At 37.0% G+C, this 18,589-nt stretch overlaps 1 protein-coding gene across 2 annotated transcripts in view; it reads right to left on the bottom strand.

Annotated features, from left to right (window-relative positions):
• Positions 1 to 1,508: 1,508 nt before the first annotated feature.
• Positions 1,509 to 18,589, bottom strand: part of FAM114A1 (family with sequence similarity 114 member A1) — a 77,037-nt gene continuing 59,956 nt past the window's right edge. For both annotated transcript variants that reach the window (XM_027836259.1, XM_027836260.1), the window contains exons 9-14: positions 15,782 to 15,864; positions 12,673 to 12,831; positions 11,192 to 11,331; positions 8,645 to 8,717; positions 4,238 to 4,291; positions 1,509 to 2,280 (exon numbers count right to left, since the gene is read on the bottom strand). In XM_027836259.1, coding sequence (XP_027692060.1) covers positions 2,179 to 2,280; positions 4,238 to 4,291; positions 8,645 to 8,717; positions 11,192 to 11,331; positions 12,673 to 12,831; positions 15,782 to 15,864 — 611 coding nt within the window. In that variant the 3' untranslated portion in view covers positions 1,509 to 2,178. The remainder of the gene's footprint in view (positions 2,281 to 4,237; positions 4,292 to 8,644; positions 8,718 to 11,191; positions 11,332 to 12,672; positions 12,832 to 15,781; positions 15,865 to 18,589) is intronic.

Raw genomic sequence — 18,589 nt, 5'->3', positions numbered from 1 at the left:
GTTTTAAATTTATAAAAAGGCAACTACAGAGGTTTCATAACCCTCATACTATTCTACAGGAAGCAAGTGAAACAAAAATTTAACCTACCAGACTGTTTCATTATCTATAGAATAATAAACCTACCTCAGAGGGTTTTGTGGTGTTAAAATGAAATAATATTTATAAAACACTTTGTAAATTTTCAAAGCATTGTATAATGCAAGTTATAAAGGAAGCTTCCCACAGAAAAGCATGTTTTTCAGACCCTATAGCAACACTTCTTTATAGTTTCCTCTTTTGGGCTTTCCAGGTCATCATACCCTTAATACATGAAATTCTGAGGAAAAGGACACTACACAACAGGAGTTTGTGAGGGTGAGAGTGTGTGTGGGCTGGAGGTACCCTACCAGAAAGACAAATAAAAGTATATGTGTGGACAAAGGGCCATATAGCTCCGAGAACATTTGTAAACCAGTTGGCCTCAAGTGGTACTGAATGGATTCACTGGACAACTCTTGTGACAATCCTTTCTGGATTTTCAATAGAGCTCAAGAGGGAAGAGAATAGACAGAGTATGCAGTCACTATTGACACTGAAGGTGATAGGTATTGATAGGTGTGAGCAGTCATTTGCAGTGATGACTTGTGAAGGTCTTCCAATATGCTTAAATAAGATTTTATTTTTACTCAATTACATGTAAAAACAATTTTAAACATTCATTGTTTTTTTTAAGATCTGAGTTCCAAATGCTATCGTTTCCTTCCTCTTTCCCTTACACCCTCCTTGACATGGTAAACAATCTGATATAGTTTCCTAAGGATTTTATTTATTATTCAAGTCATGTAGCATCATCTCCACATATAAATGAATTCATAAATTGATACTTTATTTTCAAAGACCATGATACTGATGTTGATTCAATTCATGTTTATTATGCACCTTTTTTTGAGGTACTGTGTTAAGCTATGGGGATAAAAAGCAAAATAAGTAAAATAAGACATAGTCCCTACCTTCAAGGACCTTACAGTCTGGTAAAGCTATGTTGTCATGCACTTATGAAATCAATTCAGATTTATTCAGGTAAATAGCTGAATAGCTAAAAAAAATCTCTTCTTACAGAAAAAAAATCATTTAACAGCACCAGATTGGTATATTACATGTCAATTAGAAAAAAAATATATAATGAACAAAAAACCAAGTATTAAAACATCTTCTATTTTCCTTACTCTAATTTTTTTTGTAGGAATACAATTAATATTTTTTCAGATTCAGCAAGTTATAGTAAAACTCAAATTGAAAGCTCTTTGCTTTATTACAGGTCTGATTATTGTGTGTATTGTCATAGAATTTTAGAACTGGATGGAAATTTAGAATTCATATGGTCCAGGAATTCTTAGTCTGGGGTCTGTAAATTTAAAAAATACGTATTTTGGTAACTGTGTTTCAGTATAATTAGTTTCCAATGTATTTTATTTCATGTATTTAAAAACATTCTGAGAATGGATCCATAAGCTTCACCAGACTGCTAGCAGAGTCCATGACACAAAAGAGGTTAAGAAACTATAATCTAGACTAACCACCTTATTTTTACAAATGAGAAACCTGAGATTTGGAGAAACTAAGCGACTCACCCAAGGTTATGCAATTGGCAGAGCCTGAATTCAGGTCCTCTGCATTTCAGCACATTGGGTGCTTTTCCACTATACCATATTGCCTTACTATCTAACATAAAAATTTCATAAGATATGTGTTTTCTACATCACAATTTAGTAAAAAAATTTTAAAAAATTGATGCTTGAAGAGTGGGAAATTTGAAACTATCTGCATTCAGGATTTAAAGAATTCAAGATCATGGGATCTCCTCTTGACACAGTGTGATTTACCAATTAAAGAACAGGAATTATTTTTATGAATGGAAATATAGTTAAGCCAACACTATTTTGAATATACTTGCTGTTTCAGTTTAAATTAATATGAAGAAAATATTACTATTTGCAAAAAAAAAGCTGTTCTAACAACCATATACATTAAAAGAAATATCTTTAAATACATTTTCAATACTGTCTGTGCAAAACTGCTGTAGTGTCCTCTGATGGGCCTTCTGGAGCCAGTTTTCTTTTAAGACATCCCCTTAGCCACAAACACTACAAGAATGTGGCCATGGCTTGCTTTTACATGTTGAGAGATTCTGGTAGCTGTTACTGCTCTTCTTTTGAACAATTGGTTTGGATGTGTGAAATCTGCAGAACAGGAAGCAACAGCTGGAAAGCATCCTGGATGTATGTAGTACTATTGGCGCCCTAATGAAGGAGGGAAAAAATTGTGGTTGAAAAATTATTTGTAGAGTTCAGTGTTGGCATTATCCCTTTAAATTTGATTACTCACCACCCTCTCCTCCTCCCACACATGATGCTTAATTCCATTTCCTCAATCATTTTGGAATATAAACAAAATCTAAGTACATCCTGTCTAACAGAGTCAACTCTTGATTATGAACTCTATCAGGCAGAAGGATTTCTACAAATGGAAAAATAATTAATTCAGCTTCTGGGATATAGTTAAAGAATTACACATACACTAGCGACTATACTTGACTTCTTCCTCCATCAGTCCAAATGTCTGAAAATCAAGACAAGGAAGAAGTCGTAGTTTGCCAGCTGCAAAGCAGATAATTAACTGATCTGAGGAGAAGATCTGGAACAAAGCACCTGAATATCTTGGAAGTCCCGGATAGTACCATCCTTTCCATCCTTAACTGTCTACTCTGCTTTCAACTAGGATATATTATAGTTAAAGTTGCAAACCAAATTAATGTCCAGCATTAGCCCAAGGAACACTTTATGACAAAAAACCCGCAAACAACCCCAAAATAAAATCCCTCCCTAACTCAAAATCCAAACACTGGAAGTACGAATTCATCTTTGATTTTCTAACCCTTTTCCCCCCAACTGATTTGTTATATCATATTGTCAGTGCCTTTGAGGAATGGAAAGTAGGGAAGATTTTCTTAGTTTACATTACTAAACTAAAAGCCAGCCAGTGCCTTAGCTTAGTCTGGGACATTAACCACCTGCTAAAAATTACCTTATTGGCCCAAATATTGGCCACATTTCTCTTTCAAATCTGGCTTCTACAAAATCTGAATGTGGCCTTGAATTGGACCCTTAGCGAAAGAATGGCAATGAAAGCAATAAAGATGTAGTTAGCAATGGGAACAAAAATAAATAAAACATTGTTATCTGAATTGGGGAAAATTGTTTAAAAAATTCTTTGATTGGAAATAAATATTTTAATAGGGTAATTTGGCATGACTATTTTACACATGACCATGGGTTTAATCTCTCTCTCTCTCTCTCTCTGAGTTTCCTCGTCTCTAAATTGGGGATAAGAATATCTGTATCAGCAACTTCAAAGGGTAGTTTTATAAACTTAAATGTACCATCTAAGTATAAATTGTTATCTTGTTAATGCTCCATAGCTCTAGGCACTTACCTATGTAATAGCCCAATTTTTCCCCATTAAAACCTTGTTGGTTCCCTTTATCTACCACAGGTACAAACCATTGTGCCTGTAGAGTATTTTCAGAACTCTCTAGAACCCACCTTCATGAATGGGGAAAGGCTGCTATATTTCCTTTATCCTCTCACACATCATAGTTCCTAGCAAGGTCACAGATGACATTGGGGTAACCTTAATTTAGTGATTCTATTACAAGAGATGATAGTTAGCGTTTGGGCCAGAGAAGGGCAGGCCTCTTGAGGTCTGTGTACAGGTAGACAAAGCTTGGATCACTTTTTTAAGCCCAAAGGCACCTGCCACATCTGCCAACCTAGACTGGACCTCACTGGCCAAGAGGACCCAGTGGGTGTGAAGAGAGAAAAGGTTCAGATTTCCATGGGACCAATTCCAAGTTTCAGACTGCCACAGAAGCCAGTAATTACAGTGTTAAAATTGGTGTCAAATTTTATAGCAACACACCCAGAACCATTTGATAAGCCTAAGGTGACAGTTGCAGAAATAAATGCAAGGCTAGCATTTCTCTTTGCACTCAGAAATCCTTAGAAATTTAGGTATTGTTGATTGACTTCAGGGTTTCCAGCTAGTTGCTGTACACAAAAAAGGGCTGTTGATGAGATAGTGGAGAATCACAGTAACACTTTCTTCTTAAGAGAAAGACATGGAAAATGTATCCTCCATACCAGCTTCTTTTCAAAGGCATTTTATCAAACTATCTCCAGGTGACAGTTAAAAGCTTACCTCTAACAAAACACTATTGATCATTGGGTTAAGGACCTCCGCCTTCTGGTTGCTCTGTGAAATCAAAACACAAATCAGGTAGATTGAAGTCTATATCACAGGCCCAAACACACTGATATCAGAGAGCAGAAATTCATTTGCATTGTCAAGGAATCATTCACGAACCATGGGTTGGTGAATTAAGAACAAGAGAGGACTTGAGCCATCACAGGAAAATATCATTCTAATGCCTCCCATCTGCCTGATGTCTTGGGAAAAAAAATTCTAGGGCGCAGCTAGGTGGTGCAGTGGATAGAGCACCAGCCCTGGAGTCAGGAGGACCTGAGTTCAAATCTGACCTCAGACCAAACACTTGGCACTTACTAGCTGTGTGACCCTGGGCAAGTCACTTAACCCCAATGGCCTAAAAATTAAAAAAAAAAGAAAGAAAAAAAATCCTAGATTAAGAATCAGAAGATCCAGAATCTAGTTCCAGCTCTGTCACTTACAAGTTATATGACCTCAGGGAAGACACTTAACATCTCTGGGCTTTTCTTCCCTAATCTGTAAAATGGGGCTACAAATGAATGATCTGTCTATTTTACAGGCCTGTTGCAATGCTCAATTGAGAAATATAATAGCGTGTTGAAAACTATATATGATTTTAAATTAATATTGTTCTTAGTCCTGATGTTACGATTTTTAACTAAGCATTTCCATTATAGACCTTCAAAATTTATGTAGTTTATACACTAATACACAATTTGTATTTTACACTCCCACATATTACACAAAGTGCTAATAGCACAGTGCAGAGGATAGAGTAAATTAATAATTCATTCAATAAATATTTATAGAGTATATATCATGTGTGAAGGTCCACGCTAGCAACAACATATATGTAAAATTATACAAGATACAGTCTCTGCCCTCAAGACATTTATAATTTAGTTGAGGAATTTCTCATCTAGTAAGTAAATACTTGTTGGATGACATAATTGATAGTATCCCTAATGTATATGTGAATTGGAATATGATACTAATATCTTTAGGAGTATGTTACTATACTCAAATAAAAGCCATTGCTTTCTGTGACAAGTCAAATGTCAAATTATATTGATTTGATTGTGAAAGGGTGGGTTATAGGATACAAACAGGGATAGGGGCTGGACCTATGATGTGAACTGCAATAGAAACTTCCTTGCACAGAGAAACTCCCTCTACCAATACAAGTAAGCAATTTCTCTACAGTTTATAGTTTTAGAGAGTTTCCCAGGGTGCCAAAAGGTGAAGTTACTTGCTCAAGGTAACAAAACCAGTATATGTCAGAGATGGGACTTGAACCAAGGTCCACATTAACAAATTATGGAAAAAAAGGAAAAGTTTGGTCATTTTCTCCCTCTTCTTGTACTTCTTACCACCTTTGTTTATGGAGCCAAATTACAGTTCTGAATTAGACGCGCACTCAAAGAATTAAAACATGAGCATATTTGTGAGGGGTAGATGGTAACCTTAAATAATGATGGCTATAGGATCATAGAGTAGAAAGGGACCTCAGGGGCTACCTAGCTCATTTATTACATATGAGGAAACTGAGGCAGGTTAAGTGACTTGCCCAAGACCATAAAGATAATAAATATGAGAAGCACAATTTGAACCCAGGTCATCTGGATCCAGAGTAAGTGTGCTCTTTCCACTGTACTATGAAATGTGAATAGATCTCTGTTAAGACAGTGGCTTTCTTCTAAAGAACCTAAAACACTTTCACTTGTCATCTGATCTACCTTTACAATGGCATAGTATTTATGAAGTGGCTATTATTTTTACATTCTATGCAGGGGAAGGATCTGGACCCATAATTTTATTGGTATAGGGAATGAACTGTCTCTACTAAGGCAAATTTTTTTTTTAGGCAATTGGGGTTAAGTGACTTGCCCAGGGTCACACAGCTAGTAAGTGTCAAGTGTTTGGTTCGAAGCTGGATTGGAACTCAGGTCCTCTTGACTTCAGGGCTGGTGCTTTATCCACTGTGCCACCTAGCTGCCCCTAAATTGACACTTTCTTTACAAGGTATAGAGTGAGAGCTGTCCAGGGTACTGAAAGGTTGTTAAGTGACTTGCCCAGAGTAACATAGTATGTTTCAGAGGCTAGACTTGAACTCATTTCTTCCTGGCTCCAAAGTCAGCTCTCTGTCCACTACACCACAGTGTAGTGTCTCTTTCAGTGGAAAGAGAGGTAGTTTATATGTCAGAGGACCCAAGTTTAATTCCTGGTTTTGCTGTCTATGTGACCTTGGACAAGTCACTTTTTCTCTTTGGCTCTCAGTTTCCTCATCTGTAAAATGAAGATGTTGGACTGGGTAGCCTCTAAGTCCTGTTGACCTTTGAAACTATTCTCTCATATGGGGACATTAGGTCCCCTAGGTTACATAGATATTGGTGAGGCTGGGATTATAATAAGGACCCCCCCCCCAATCCAGTACTTGCTTGCTATCCATCATCATACCTCTGTACAAAAAAGGGAAGACAACCCAAAGGGTTTTCCTCACTGCATCTAAGATGATACTCCCAAAATTTGCCCCAACACAAGTAACTTCACACAGCAGCTGGTTATAATAATTCCAATATAGACAAAATAGCATATACTGTATATTATTTCTAGGGACACTAAAATGGAGTTTGGGGAGAAATCTTTTGAAATGTAATCCTTATTGTCAGTAACCAGAAAATCCATTATGATGTTTGTTCTTGGTTTATCTGATTATCAATAAACTGCTGAAATATAATCAAAATGAGGGTAATAAAATGACATTGATTTTGAGAATGTACAAACAATCTGAAAGGAGTCTGGAGAGCAATATAAACCCATTAACTTCTAGTTATGAATAATGGCTGTGTTTTTGGAGCTAAAAAAAACCTCACAGAAATAGTGACTTAAAATTCGTGAATAATAGCTTTATAACACAAATACTATTATACTGGGAGATGGAACTTTCATAGTAATCAGTACTTTAGATTTTTTTTGCTTACTTAAAATATAAAAAACCCCAAACTCCACCATCTTTTGCAGAAACATTATTGCCCTACAATATTTTTAATAAACATTTTATTCAGATATGGGAAAACTTATGAAACACTTAATTTTATGCATATAAATTATATAAATATTCTGTTGATCTATTATAACTATCCCTCTCCAAAAGAATACAAGTTCCTCAAGGACAGAGACTCTTTCATTTTTGTATTTGTATCCCCAAGGCCCACTATAGTTCCTTCTACATTGTAAGCATTTAATAAATGCTTGTTGATTGGATGATATGATGGCTAGAGAACTACAGAAGATGATAAATGGCTATTTGCCTAGTGGACTGTGAAATAATTTGCATAGGGTCATTAACAAACTGGGGAATATAAAGAATTGGTGAAAATAAAGAAACCAAACCAAGCATGACTATAAAGTAACGAGGTTGGTTTTTTCCTGTGGTTTGTAAATTGGCTCTGAAGGCCAATCCAAAGCAGAAGAAGCTGCATAAAACATAGCAAAGAAAAAGAATTCAAATGAAATAAAAAATAAATGACATTAAAGAGGGATCCATGGACCTCAGACCACAGAATTTTCTTATTTTGCAGATGAGGAAACTGAGCCCTGTGAAGTTAAATGATTTGCCCAATCATACAACTAGCTACAATAGTGGCCAAGTCCGAACCAGAATTCCAGTCCCCTGACTCCCAATTCATGTCTTCTTATCAGTCTATTTGTTGTCATAGAAAGAGATGAACTTGGAGACAAAAGAAACCTGGGTTCAAATCCCAGCCCTGACATTTATTCATTATGGGAGTGACTTCAGGCAAGACAGTTAATCTCTCTAATTTTCCTCATCTGCAAAGTGAAGATAATACATTGTGTAATATTCATGTTGCAGGGTTGCTGTGACAAAAGTACTTTGTAAACCTGATACTGTCATACAATGTGAAAGATTATTACGTACCATATCACCAATATGGTACCATTACAGAGAAAACTACTGACTTAGTTTTTCTAAACTGCATTTTAGGGGTATTATTTGGTTAAATCTTGTTGGAGACACAAATTTTGGTCTTGTAACCCCACTACTCTTCTTCTCATTCCCTTACAAATGCACCTCCCTGTTTAAATATCCATGATAAATCAACACCAGGCAGTATGGTGCTATTGAGAGAGCTGGCCTCAGAGTGAGAAAGACTTAGTTTCAAGTCCCAGCTCTAACATGTACTGGCTGTGTGACTCTGGATAAATCACCTATCCTCAGTGTCTCTAGGCAACTCTACAGGACTTTAAGTTGTAGAACAGTTGCATATTTACATTGGTGTGGGGGCACCCTACTCTGATGAAGTCAGAGGACCACATCCCATCTCCCTCTCCCTATTAAAAAAATTATTATACTCTTACCCCAGTGGTGGTCAAAAAATCAGAAAACTTCTTAGATAAGGAGGCCACTTCATTACACATTGCACTGGTTAATCTGAAGGAAAAACACATGAGACCAATAGATTATTTTAAAGTCAATTTTTAAAAAATCAAAATGCTGAGATCAGAATCTTAAAAAGTAATAGATTCAGTCCTGCCATTGGAGATATTTTTTTTCACTTTGTGTTATTCATGGAGTTCTGGCCAACTAGATAATGGGTTTACTATGGATTTTAGTTTATTTTAAGATAAGATTATAAAAAATACATTTTGATTTGGATGCGTTTTCCCCACTGAAGAGGGGAAGAAGGCTGATATTTTCATTTGTTGATATTATTTGGTATGGGGGTTAGAGTTGGGGGGAGGAATGAGGGATTCCTTTTTAATACCCTGTCCTATTATTCATAATATAGAGTACACTTCTGATTTGTATAAAACATGAGTACATTCCGTAATTGATGTTATTTTTAACTGTATACTCATTTTTTTCTTTTAAAGAAATCTCATTCTAAGGGAATAGGCTCTAGTGAGGGGAGGTGGCCCCTGAGCAAAGGGAGCAAAGCAACTTGAAGGCAAGACAAGAGGTACCATGTGCCAGGTAAGTCACATCACTGACACTCACTTAACCACTGTCTCTTCAGGTCCTAATGGAAAAAGTCAAGAACCTTGAGGCTAAGAGCCCCACGAAGAACAGACACCCATTAGATTATTGGCTCTGCTTCCAGCCTAGTGCCCATAGCCATCATCCAAGGAAGCATACCTTTGGGGGAATGGTTGAGCTATCCTTACCCACTACCACCCATAGGGTAGGTAAGGAATCCACATCTGCCCCAAAAGTCAAACCACCACTACCACCATCACCACTTTGACCACCACTTCTTCTCACTTCTCAATGGATATAGCCCAGGGCACTGAGTGCAAGGACCCAAGGAATAAAAGTACCTCCTTATTCCTTCCTTCCTGCTAACATCACCATTCCCATGTCCAGACAAGTTCCTGCCTCTGTCATCCAGGGAAGCAAACCCTGTGACTTGGCAACTGCTTCCATATGTGCCAAAGCACTCAGGGGTCATAGCTATGAAGACCAAGGTCCTTGACACTGTCAAATGGCTCAACATCAGAAACTTATGTTTTAATTAGTGGAAACAATACTAAGGAAACGTGTTAACCATCCGCTTTGCTACTGAAATCTAAGGACCCCTGGGCCTTTCCATCTGACTTGCTGCTGCAACCTCATACATGTGTTGCTTCACCCATTAGAATGTGAGCATCTTGAGATCCAAGGCTGTCTTACTTTTTTTATTTGTATCCTCAGCAGTGCTTTATAGAGAGTAAGCTCTTAATAAATGCCTTTTCTTTAATTAATTCATCCACTCATATAGGTAATTAGGGGGTTGCTACACATGGTTTTAGCACTAATACACATTCTGAAGAGGATGAGATGGTAGTTGCTGCCAGGGTAGAGGGTATGCTGGCTGTGCATTTTCCAGAGGCTCCATTCTGGCTGTGTGTAGTACCAGTAGAGGCTTTCCCATGCTCCTGAAATGTGTAAGCTGATTGCCATCACATAGGCAGTATCAACTAAGGTTTTCTAGTAGTGGTGAGGAGACCAAGCCTTTTTTCTCAGGGTAGTCTAAGTTGGAAGCTGGAAAGTTTGGGAAAATTTTTCAAGGAAGAGGAAAGTTGCCCTGAATATGTTCCTTGAGACAAAGAACTATTTCATGTATTTTGTTTTAGTATCTTCAGTGCCTAGCACAGTACCTTGCATATAGTAAGTGCTTAACAAATGATGACTGACTTAATTTGATTGTTATATACCCCTAGGAGAACACAAAAGTGAGGGCTGGGATGATGTCCTCTCTTTATCTCCCAGTATGTAGCACATAAGAGACCCTTAGGAAATATTGTTGAATTGAATTGAATTGTGAGTGAAACAAACTCTGTTGGTGAGCTATAAAGGAGGGACAAGGGGCACTTCTACTGTTGCTCTTTGTCTAGGTTAAGACAATTTTTTAGGTCCTTTCCTTTGGCTCCCATGAATATCTGTAACTAGTGACTGGCCAAGGAAAACAGAATGGGGCTGACTCATCAACCAAAAATCTGGGAATGTGTCTGGTGGAAACTTCTGTGAAAATCTGCATACACTGGTAGATTTTGTCTCTCCAACTGTAAGACTAAATTAAGGAAGTGTGTTCTCAATTTTTGTGGTGAAAACTTATTTACACTAAGAATGCCTGCATTTCAAAATATCTGATCTACTGTAACAATGAGTGGTGGTGTCAATATGGCCAAGGTCATATGTCTCCTAAGACACTCCAGGTAATCTTGGTGTGGTAACTCCTGGAACGCAGCTATTACTTCTTATTTCCATAGTGCATTTCCTATGGAATTGATTTAAACATTTATTTTCACAGCAAAATGGAGATTTGTTGATGTAAGATCTTAATTTTTATGATGAAGATGGGAAAAAACACCCAACTGTTATGAAAGGCACTGAAAAATTTTTTTTTAAATTAAAGTTATATTTACTTTATAAGGACTTTTGCTTGGTCCTGGGCTGGTTTTTCCACTTCTTGCCCATGAAGAATTAGCTCTGCTACCTTATGAAGTTGTTCAATACAGCGTGCAGTTACTTCAGCAAGACTTTCGATCGATAACATGTACACTTCCTGTAATGAAATAGCAAATAGCATAAATATTCATATGTGGAGTCTGAGAGGCTACTATTCATTTTGAGCCCAGGCACAACACAAAATAAACCTGGACACTTTGAAGGATGAATTTCTAGAAGTGACTGAATATTATCTGTTATGGCCTGCTGAAAAACCATGAGAGATCGTAAAACTATTTACATTTATAAATACCAGTAATTTGAATTGGAAATACTATCCTCAGTGTTATCAAATTGAAAAATTATTTCACCTTAAAATATTTCTATTTCATGCCACCAAAATCTTTGGCACTGTCAAATGGTTCAACATCAGAAATGGTTATGACTTTATCAGTGGAAATGACATTAAAGAATAGACATTACTATCTGTTTTGCCACTGTAACCTAAAAATCACAAGACTTTTCCCTCTGACTTGCAGCTAACTTGCACCCGCTTTAGAATGTGAGCTCCTTGAGCACAGGGACTGTCTTATTTGCTTACTTGTATCCCCAAGTCTTTAGCATCATATATTAAACACTTAATAATGCTTTATTCATTCATTCACTTTTCAATAGCTTTGCAAGCTTTTAGGTGTGGGTACTTGCTTCTCTATGGAGATTGAAATCCATACATACCTTTTCATCCTCTGCATCCATGCCCTCTTGCAAATATTTCATTGAATAAATTATTGCCTTCAACATTTAAGTACCATATTAAATAATTTTGGTAAATAAGGACATTGAAGACTATGCTACATTATTTATAATGTATAAAGACATATGTGATGTTTTATAACAATGAATATGTATACAAAATTGGACTTTTCCCTGAGGGTAAAATTACTATGCCCCTATTAAAAAATATTTTCCTTTATAATTCTCATAAATCCATGAAGAAACTATTAAACTTATACAAATCTGCAAAGTGACTTACCCTAAGAAAGAAGTTTTATATTTATGAAATTATCACAAACTTTCTTTGAATGGTGGAAAAAACAATATTATCATAACTTAAAATAAGAAATGTTGATTGCAAGAGTTGCTGTTCAGTTGTTTATCAGTCATTTCCAACTCTTCATGGCCCCATTTGGGGTTTTCTTGGCAGAGATACTGCAGTGGTTTGCCATTTCCTTCTCCAGTTCATTTTACAGGTGAAGAAACCTAGGCAAACAGGTTTCTAAATGACTAGCCCAGGGTCACATAGCTAGTGCCTGAGGCAGAAGTTGAACTCAAAAAGAGGAGTGTTCTTGACTAAAGGCCCGACACTCTATCCACTGCACCACCTAGCTGCCCAATAGATTAACAGAAGATAATTGTGTTAGATAGAAGGATAGATGTGAAGGATAGGAGTTATTTTTACCTCTAGTGTCTTGGTTTTCTTTTCTTCTTTATTTTCATCTTCAGGGACTTTCGGATTCTCTTCTTCATCATCTGGAGTTTTCTCCACTGGCTGTTCTACCACATCAACTGATGTCACAGTTTGAGCTTCTTCCACCCAGTCATGAGCCTTTTTTCTAGCCTATAACAATCCCCACCCAAAGAAATATATTACAGCATGAGAATGGAGAATGATGAGCTGCTGTTAAATACAAAAAAAGGAGACAAAAATCCATTCAGCCTTCCTCTCCAACCCCTAGTCTAGAAGTCAGGTTGTAACAAACCTTAGGAGGACAGTCCTCAAGGGTACACAAATTGGATTCTTTTAACTCTTTAAAACACTCATTTGAGACTTTGGAAGGAAAGGTTTATTTCCTCTAAGGCTTCATTGTTCCCTAACATTTCCATTGTATATGTTAATAAAGAGTATACAATGGGGAGAATACTATGTTTTAAAAAGTACCAGAAAAAAAGATAATAAAAATTATATTTATTTTAAAAGAACTTTTGCTACCTTCTGGGCTGGCTCTCCTCTATTAATGATGTCATGCTGCCTCTATAATTAAGACATAATAAAGTAAAAATGATGGGTACATCCAAAGAAGGAAAAAAGCAAACATGGCTGTTTTTCATTTTTCCTGGCCAAATATTCAAAAATTAGCCCTTTAAAAAAAAATCAAGGGACAGCTAGGTGGTGCAGTGGATAGAGCACCAGCCCTGGAGTCAGGAGGACCTGAGTTCAAATCCAGCCTCAGACACATAACACTTACTAGCTGTGTGACCCTGGGCAAGTCACTTAATCCCATTGCCTAACCAAAAAAACAAAACAAAACAAAACAAAACAAAACAAAATCAGGCAGAAATTTAGCTATGGTCACTACCGGAGAAAATTTCCTTATCGGATAGATCTCATGAAGCTGCTAATGTTTCATGAGCCTAATGATATCTGTCTGAGAAGATGAACAATGGCTCAGAGGCTTCTGTACTCATGGACTTTCTTTTCATGGAGGGAAAAAAAAGAATTGCTGTTGAAGGTCTAGTGCTCTCTGGGGCTAGATCACTCTTCCTTGACTATGCCTGGCCTTAGCTACTCCCCCTCAACCCAACCCCGGCCTTCCTTTTGAGCAGAGGGTATAGATGGAGGAGGAAATTTCTATGCTCTTTCAAGTCCTGGAGCTTTTAGAAGTGATGCCTAATGAAGAAATCCCTGGTTTACCATCTTTTTCCTCATCTTACTCACTTTGCTGAATGAAGAAAGGAACAAAGAAATAAACAGAAAAAGGAAGGAAGAGAAAGAGAAAGAAAGAGGAAGGAAGGAAGGAAGGAAGGATAAAAAAAGAAAGGAAGGAAGGAAGAAGTGAAGAAAGGAAGAAAAGAAGAAAGGGAAAAGAAAGAAACAAAGAAAAATACACAAACAACTGGATTTAATAAACAGTTGAAAATGGTAATGATGTAATATCTACAAAAGACTAAATTTTCATCAGACCAGACACAAACAACTGGATTTAATAAACAGCTGAAAATGGTAATGATGTAATATCTAGAAAAGACTAAATTTCATCATACTCAGTCAAAAAGTTTCTCAGAAATATGTGGTACTAAGCCTCCAAGACATTAAAATATTAACGCAGAATCGCAGAATGGAAGAGATGGAAGGCACCTTGGAGTTAGTCTCAGTCAGTGGTTTTGGTCTCAGGATGCCTTTACATTCAAAAATTGCTGAGGTCTGTCTCTACACTGCTCCTTCAAAGAGTTTCTGTTTATGTGGATTATATCTACTGATATTTGCCATATTAGAAATTAAAGCTGATAAATTAAAAAAATATGAATTTATTAATTAACTTAAAACAACAATAATAAACCCATTACATGTTAACATAAGCATATTTAAGAAAAATATATTTTATAAAACAAAATATTTAGTTAGAAGAGTGGCATTGTTTTACATATTTTTGCAAATCTCTTTAGTGTCTGGCTTAATGGAAGACTGCTGGATGCTCATATTTGCTTATACATTTAATCTGTTGTGTTATGTAGTTTTGGAGGAAGTATTTGAAGAATATCCAGCCATACACAGATATGTTGTTGGAAAAGGGGGAAGTATCTTAATAGACAAGCAACATCTGAGCATTATTATGAAAATACTTTTGGGGGGCAGCTAGGTGGTGCAGTGGATAGAGTATTGGCCCTGAAGTCAGGAGGACCTGAGTTCAAATCCAGCCTCAGACCAAACACTTGACACGGACTAGCTGTGTGACCTTGGGCAAGTCACTTAACCCCAATTGCCTCACTAAAAAAAAAAACCAAAATACTTTTGGCCTTGTGGACCCTGAAAAAGGGTCTTAGGGACCCCCAGAAACCTTGGACCACACTTTGAAAACTGGTGGTCTAGCCTAGAAGTGTCAAACAGCTACCTAGAACACTCCCCTCTGAGAACCAGATTAAAATGTAATTGGGATATATAACAAAATAAATAAAAACGTGATGGAAGATAGGTAACATTAATATGTGGTTTTCCAAGTCAATATGTTGCCAAGAGATCCTTAAGGAAGGCTTAGTGGCTCCATTTCTATTTGAGTTTGATTTCACTGGCCTAAAATAGTGTTAGATCTCTGCAGGCGGCATATTGACCCAGAAAGCCACAAGTTAAAATTATCTACGTTGCACTGTATTCTTATTTATTCCATTAAACATTTCCCAGTGACATTTTAATTTGGTTCAGCTTGGGAATTTTGTAGGCATTCAGGTCTGTACTTTGATACCTCTAATCTAGGCCAACTCTCTCATGTTTTTAGAAGTGATGAAGCAGAGGCTTATCTAGGTTAAATACTCTAGCTAGTTAGGGGCAGTCAAGTCTAGAAGCAAGGTTTCTGAATTCCCAGTCCAGCACTCTTTCTAGAATACAAAGCAAATCCACAATATTTCATTATATGTTTTCGCACTTAAATAGTTCCCGCTGAACTCAATATTTTGCCCCACCCTCATATGATAAAATCAGGCTTCTACTTTTCTGTTCTGTTTTTTTTTTTTAAGGATATCTGGGATACAACTAAAGTAAGATTTTTATACAAAGTGATTTTGATATGACCAACCTTATTGAGTTTGTCGGGAGTCGCTGCAACATGTAATTCAAAGAGAAGTTCCGTTAGCATGCTAACAAATTCTCCCTTTTCACCTGCAAGTGGAAACAGAACAAGGCAGAAATCAGAAACAGCTTACTATTCTCTTTTCTGAGTGCAGGGACTCCCTGTAACTTTATGTCAGGACAAAGGCAAATAAATTGGCATCTGCAACAACTTTCCCTCCCGCTGCTGGGTGAATTTTCCCTCTTTTGACTTTGAAGTGAGCAAAGCAATTTTCCCAGTGGAGCAGTAATGGATAGAAAATTATCACAGTTATGCTGCTCTTGGCCTTGCCTGTGGACTTTCCTAATAGCCTGGGAAATGTCCTTTTTCAGGGCTCTGTGACCTAGAAATGACTTAGTTGGCACATTAGGACATCATTATATCAGTCATGTATAGAAAGCCTAGGGATTTCTTTTAAGGTGATATTTGGCTCTTTCAAATCAAATGCTTTTTCATAATCAACAAACAATAAACATAGTAGGAGCTTGTATTCCTTAGATCTCTCTTCCAATTGTCTGTTAACACTGCAGTATTCTATAGAATAATAGGGTTTGGAAAAGCCTGTCTGCTCCCTATTAATACCCTAATAAAGGATGTGTCTGCTGGGCATGTAGATGAATCTCAAACCAATTTAATATGAATGGAAAAGTAGGCATATGGGTCATTAGCTGTTGATGGTTTCTCAGTCACATTTTTCAGTATTAAGGGAATAATCATTTACAAAGCACTTACCACGTGCCAGCCACTGTGCTAAGCATTTTTTACAAATGTTATTTCATTTCATCTTTACCAACAACCCTGCAAAATAGGGACTATTATTATCCCCAATTTACCATTTAGGAAACTGAGGCAAACAAAAGTTAAGTGATTTACCCAGGGTCACACAGCTAGTAAGTGTCTGATACTGGAATTGAACTCAGGTCTTTCTGACTCCAATCCACTGTGCCATCTAGTATTAACAATGTCTATGACTTTTTCCATGCCTTTGCTGTCTTCCCTTCCTTAGATATTTAATGACTCAATCCCTTAATGCATTCCTGATTATGTTTCCTCCAGCATGGATCTCTTATATGCACAATTGGTTCAATGAGGATACTTTTCCATTTTTTATTCCCATTAGTGCCATTCCTGCCTGTATTAGCATGGAAGGGACCGTTAGGTTAGAATCCACATGTACTAGCTCTTAATGGTGAAAACTGTTATAAAAGCCTTAGCAGATAATTTCCATTCTTCTTTCGTCATCTTCCTTCCTTTTTTAGCCTTCAATGATCTAGTAATGACATCATTTAGTTGAGTCTTGAATAAGGCTTTCTTTAAACTACCCTCCACTGCTTGACCCTGCTTCAAAAAGTGACATTACTTATTATCTTCCATTATCCTTTTCCATGAGATTTTCACAAAAGAGCCTGATTCTAAACTGTTATTGTTTTAGGCTATTATTCATGTCTTTCTGCTTGCCAACTACATCAAGTTCTTTTTAGGCTCTTTGGGTCCCTCCAAATGTCACTTCAGTTGATCTCCTCCTGGATATTGTCTCTTCTCCAGACTTTCATGACATTGATTTCTTCTGGCTCTCCTACTTCACTGGCCACTTCTCAGTCTCCTTTGCTGATTCTTCATAAAGGTCATATCCACTAACCATAAGCGTCACCTAAAGTTCTGTCCTGAGCATTCTTCTCTTTGTTTTTTTAAACTGTCTCACTCGGTGAGCTCATAAGAGGTGATGTGACAAGGGAAGAAGGATCCAAGAGAAGAAGATGGCAGAATTTTAATGGCTAATTATAGGGTTGAAATTGGAAAGTCAGATCAGAACTAGTTGCCTGGGAAAGTACTGAGGGACAGAGAGATTGGAGGGCTTGATGAGAGTCAAGAATAGGTTTAGGAGGGGTGAGGCATAGATAGAAATAGAATAATAGGAGGTTATGGCTTGATAGAATAAGTAGATAGGTAGACAGAATGTCAGATTTTCTAATTAAGGAATTGGAACACTTATTGGTACCAGTGAGATTCAGCATGTAGCCATCCCTATGTGAGGCTGAGGGAGAGTGAAAGAGTAGATCATGGGATTTATGGCAGCTGAGGAATTGGGAGACAAAACGGTTTGAGAGAGCATCAGTGTGAATTTTAAAGAACCCTAATATAAGGACAGGAGTTAGGGAGGAGAGGAAGATGGTGAGCCAGGTGCTGAACTCCTTTGAGAAAAGAGGGAAACTGACCTCAGGGCCAGTGTACAGCCATCTGCTGGTTAAGTCCTATCAATTTTACTTAAACATCCCTCACATTGGAATATGTATTAATGCCCTGACTAGTCTCCTCTTTCCTATATTCTCTAGTCTAGATGTTCTTAACAAAGTAGTTTTCTTATAATGATGCTCTATCATGTCACCTTCCTATTCAGAGTCCTTCAATATCTTTCCATTGCTTACCAAAGTCCAAACATCATGATATTCAATGCCCTCTAACATCTTGCCCAACCAACCTTCCCAGTCTTACTTCCCACTATTTCCCTTTATTACCTAAATTTGTCTACTCTCTATTTCCTGAAGAGGCCTTGTGCTTATCATATATAAAAATCACAGATAAGACTATGGAACTTAACATTTTATCAATTATATGGATTTGTCACTGATGATAGTATCAACTTTAGGCAATGGTGCGAGATCATGCATTGTATTCACAGCATTAAAGAAAAAAAAAGAATATTCTACTTTTAAATGACCATTCAAAAGAAATACCCATAGACTTCCACTCCCACAAGAGAAGCAATGGGTCCTA

The sequence above is a fragment of the Vombatus ursinus genome, unplaced genomic scaffold, assembly GCF_900497805.2.
Source record: "Vombatus ursinus unplaced genomic scaffold, bare-nosed wombat genome assembly UNPS02014818.1, whole genome shotgun sequence".
NCBI lineage: Eukaryota > Metazoa > Chordata > Mammalia > Diprotodontia > Vombatidae > Vombatus > Vombatus ursinus.
This window is presented reverse-complemented; position numbering and strand designations above follow the sequence as displayed.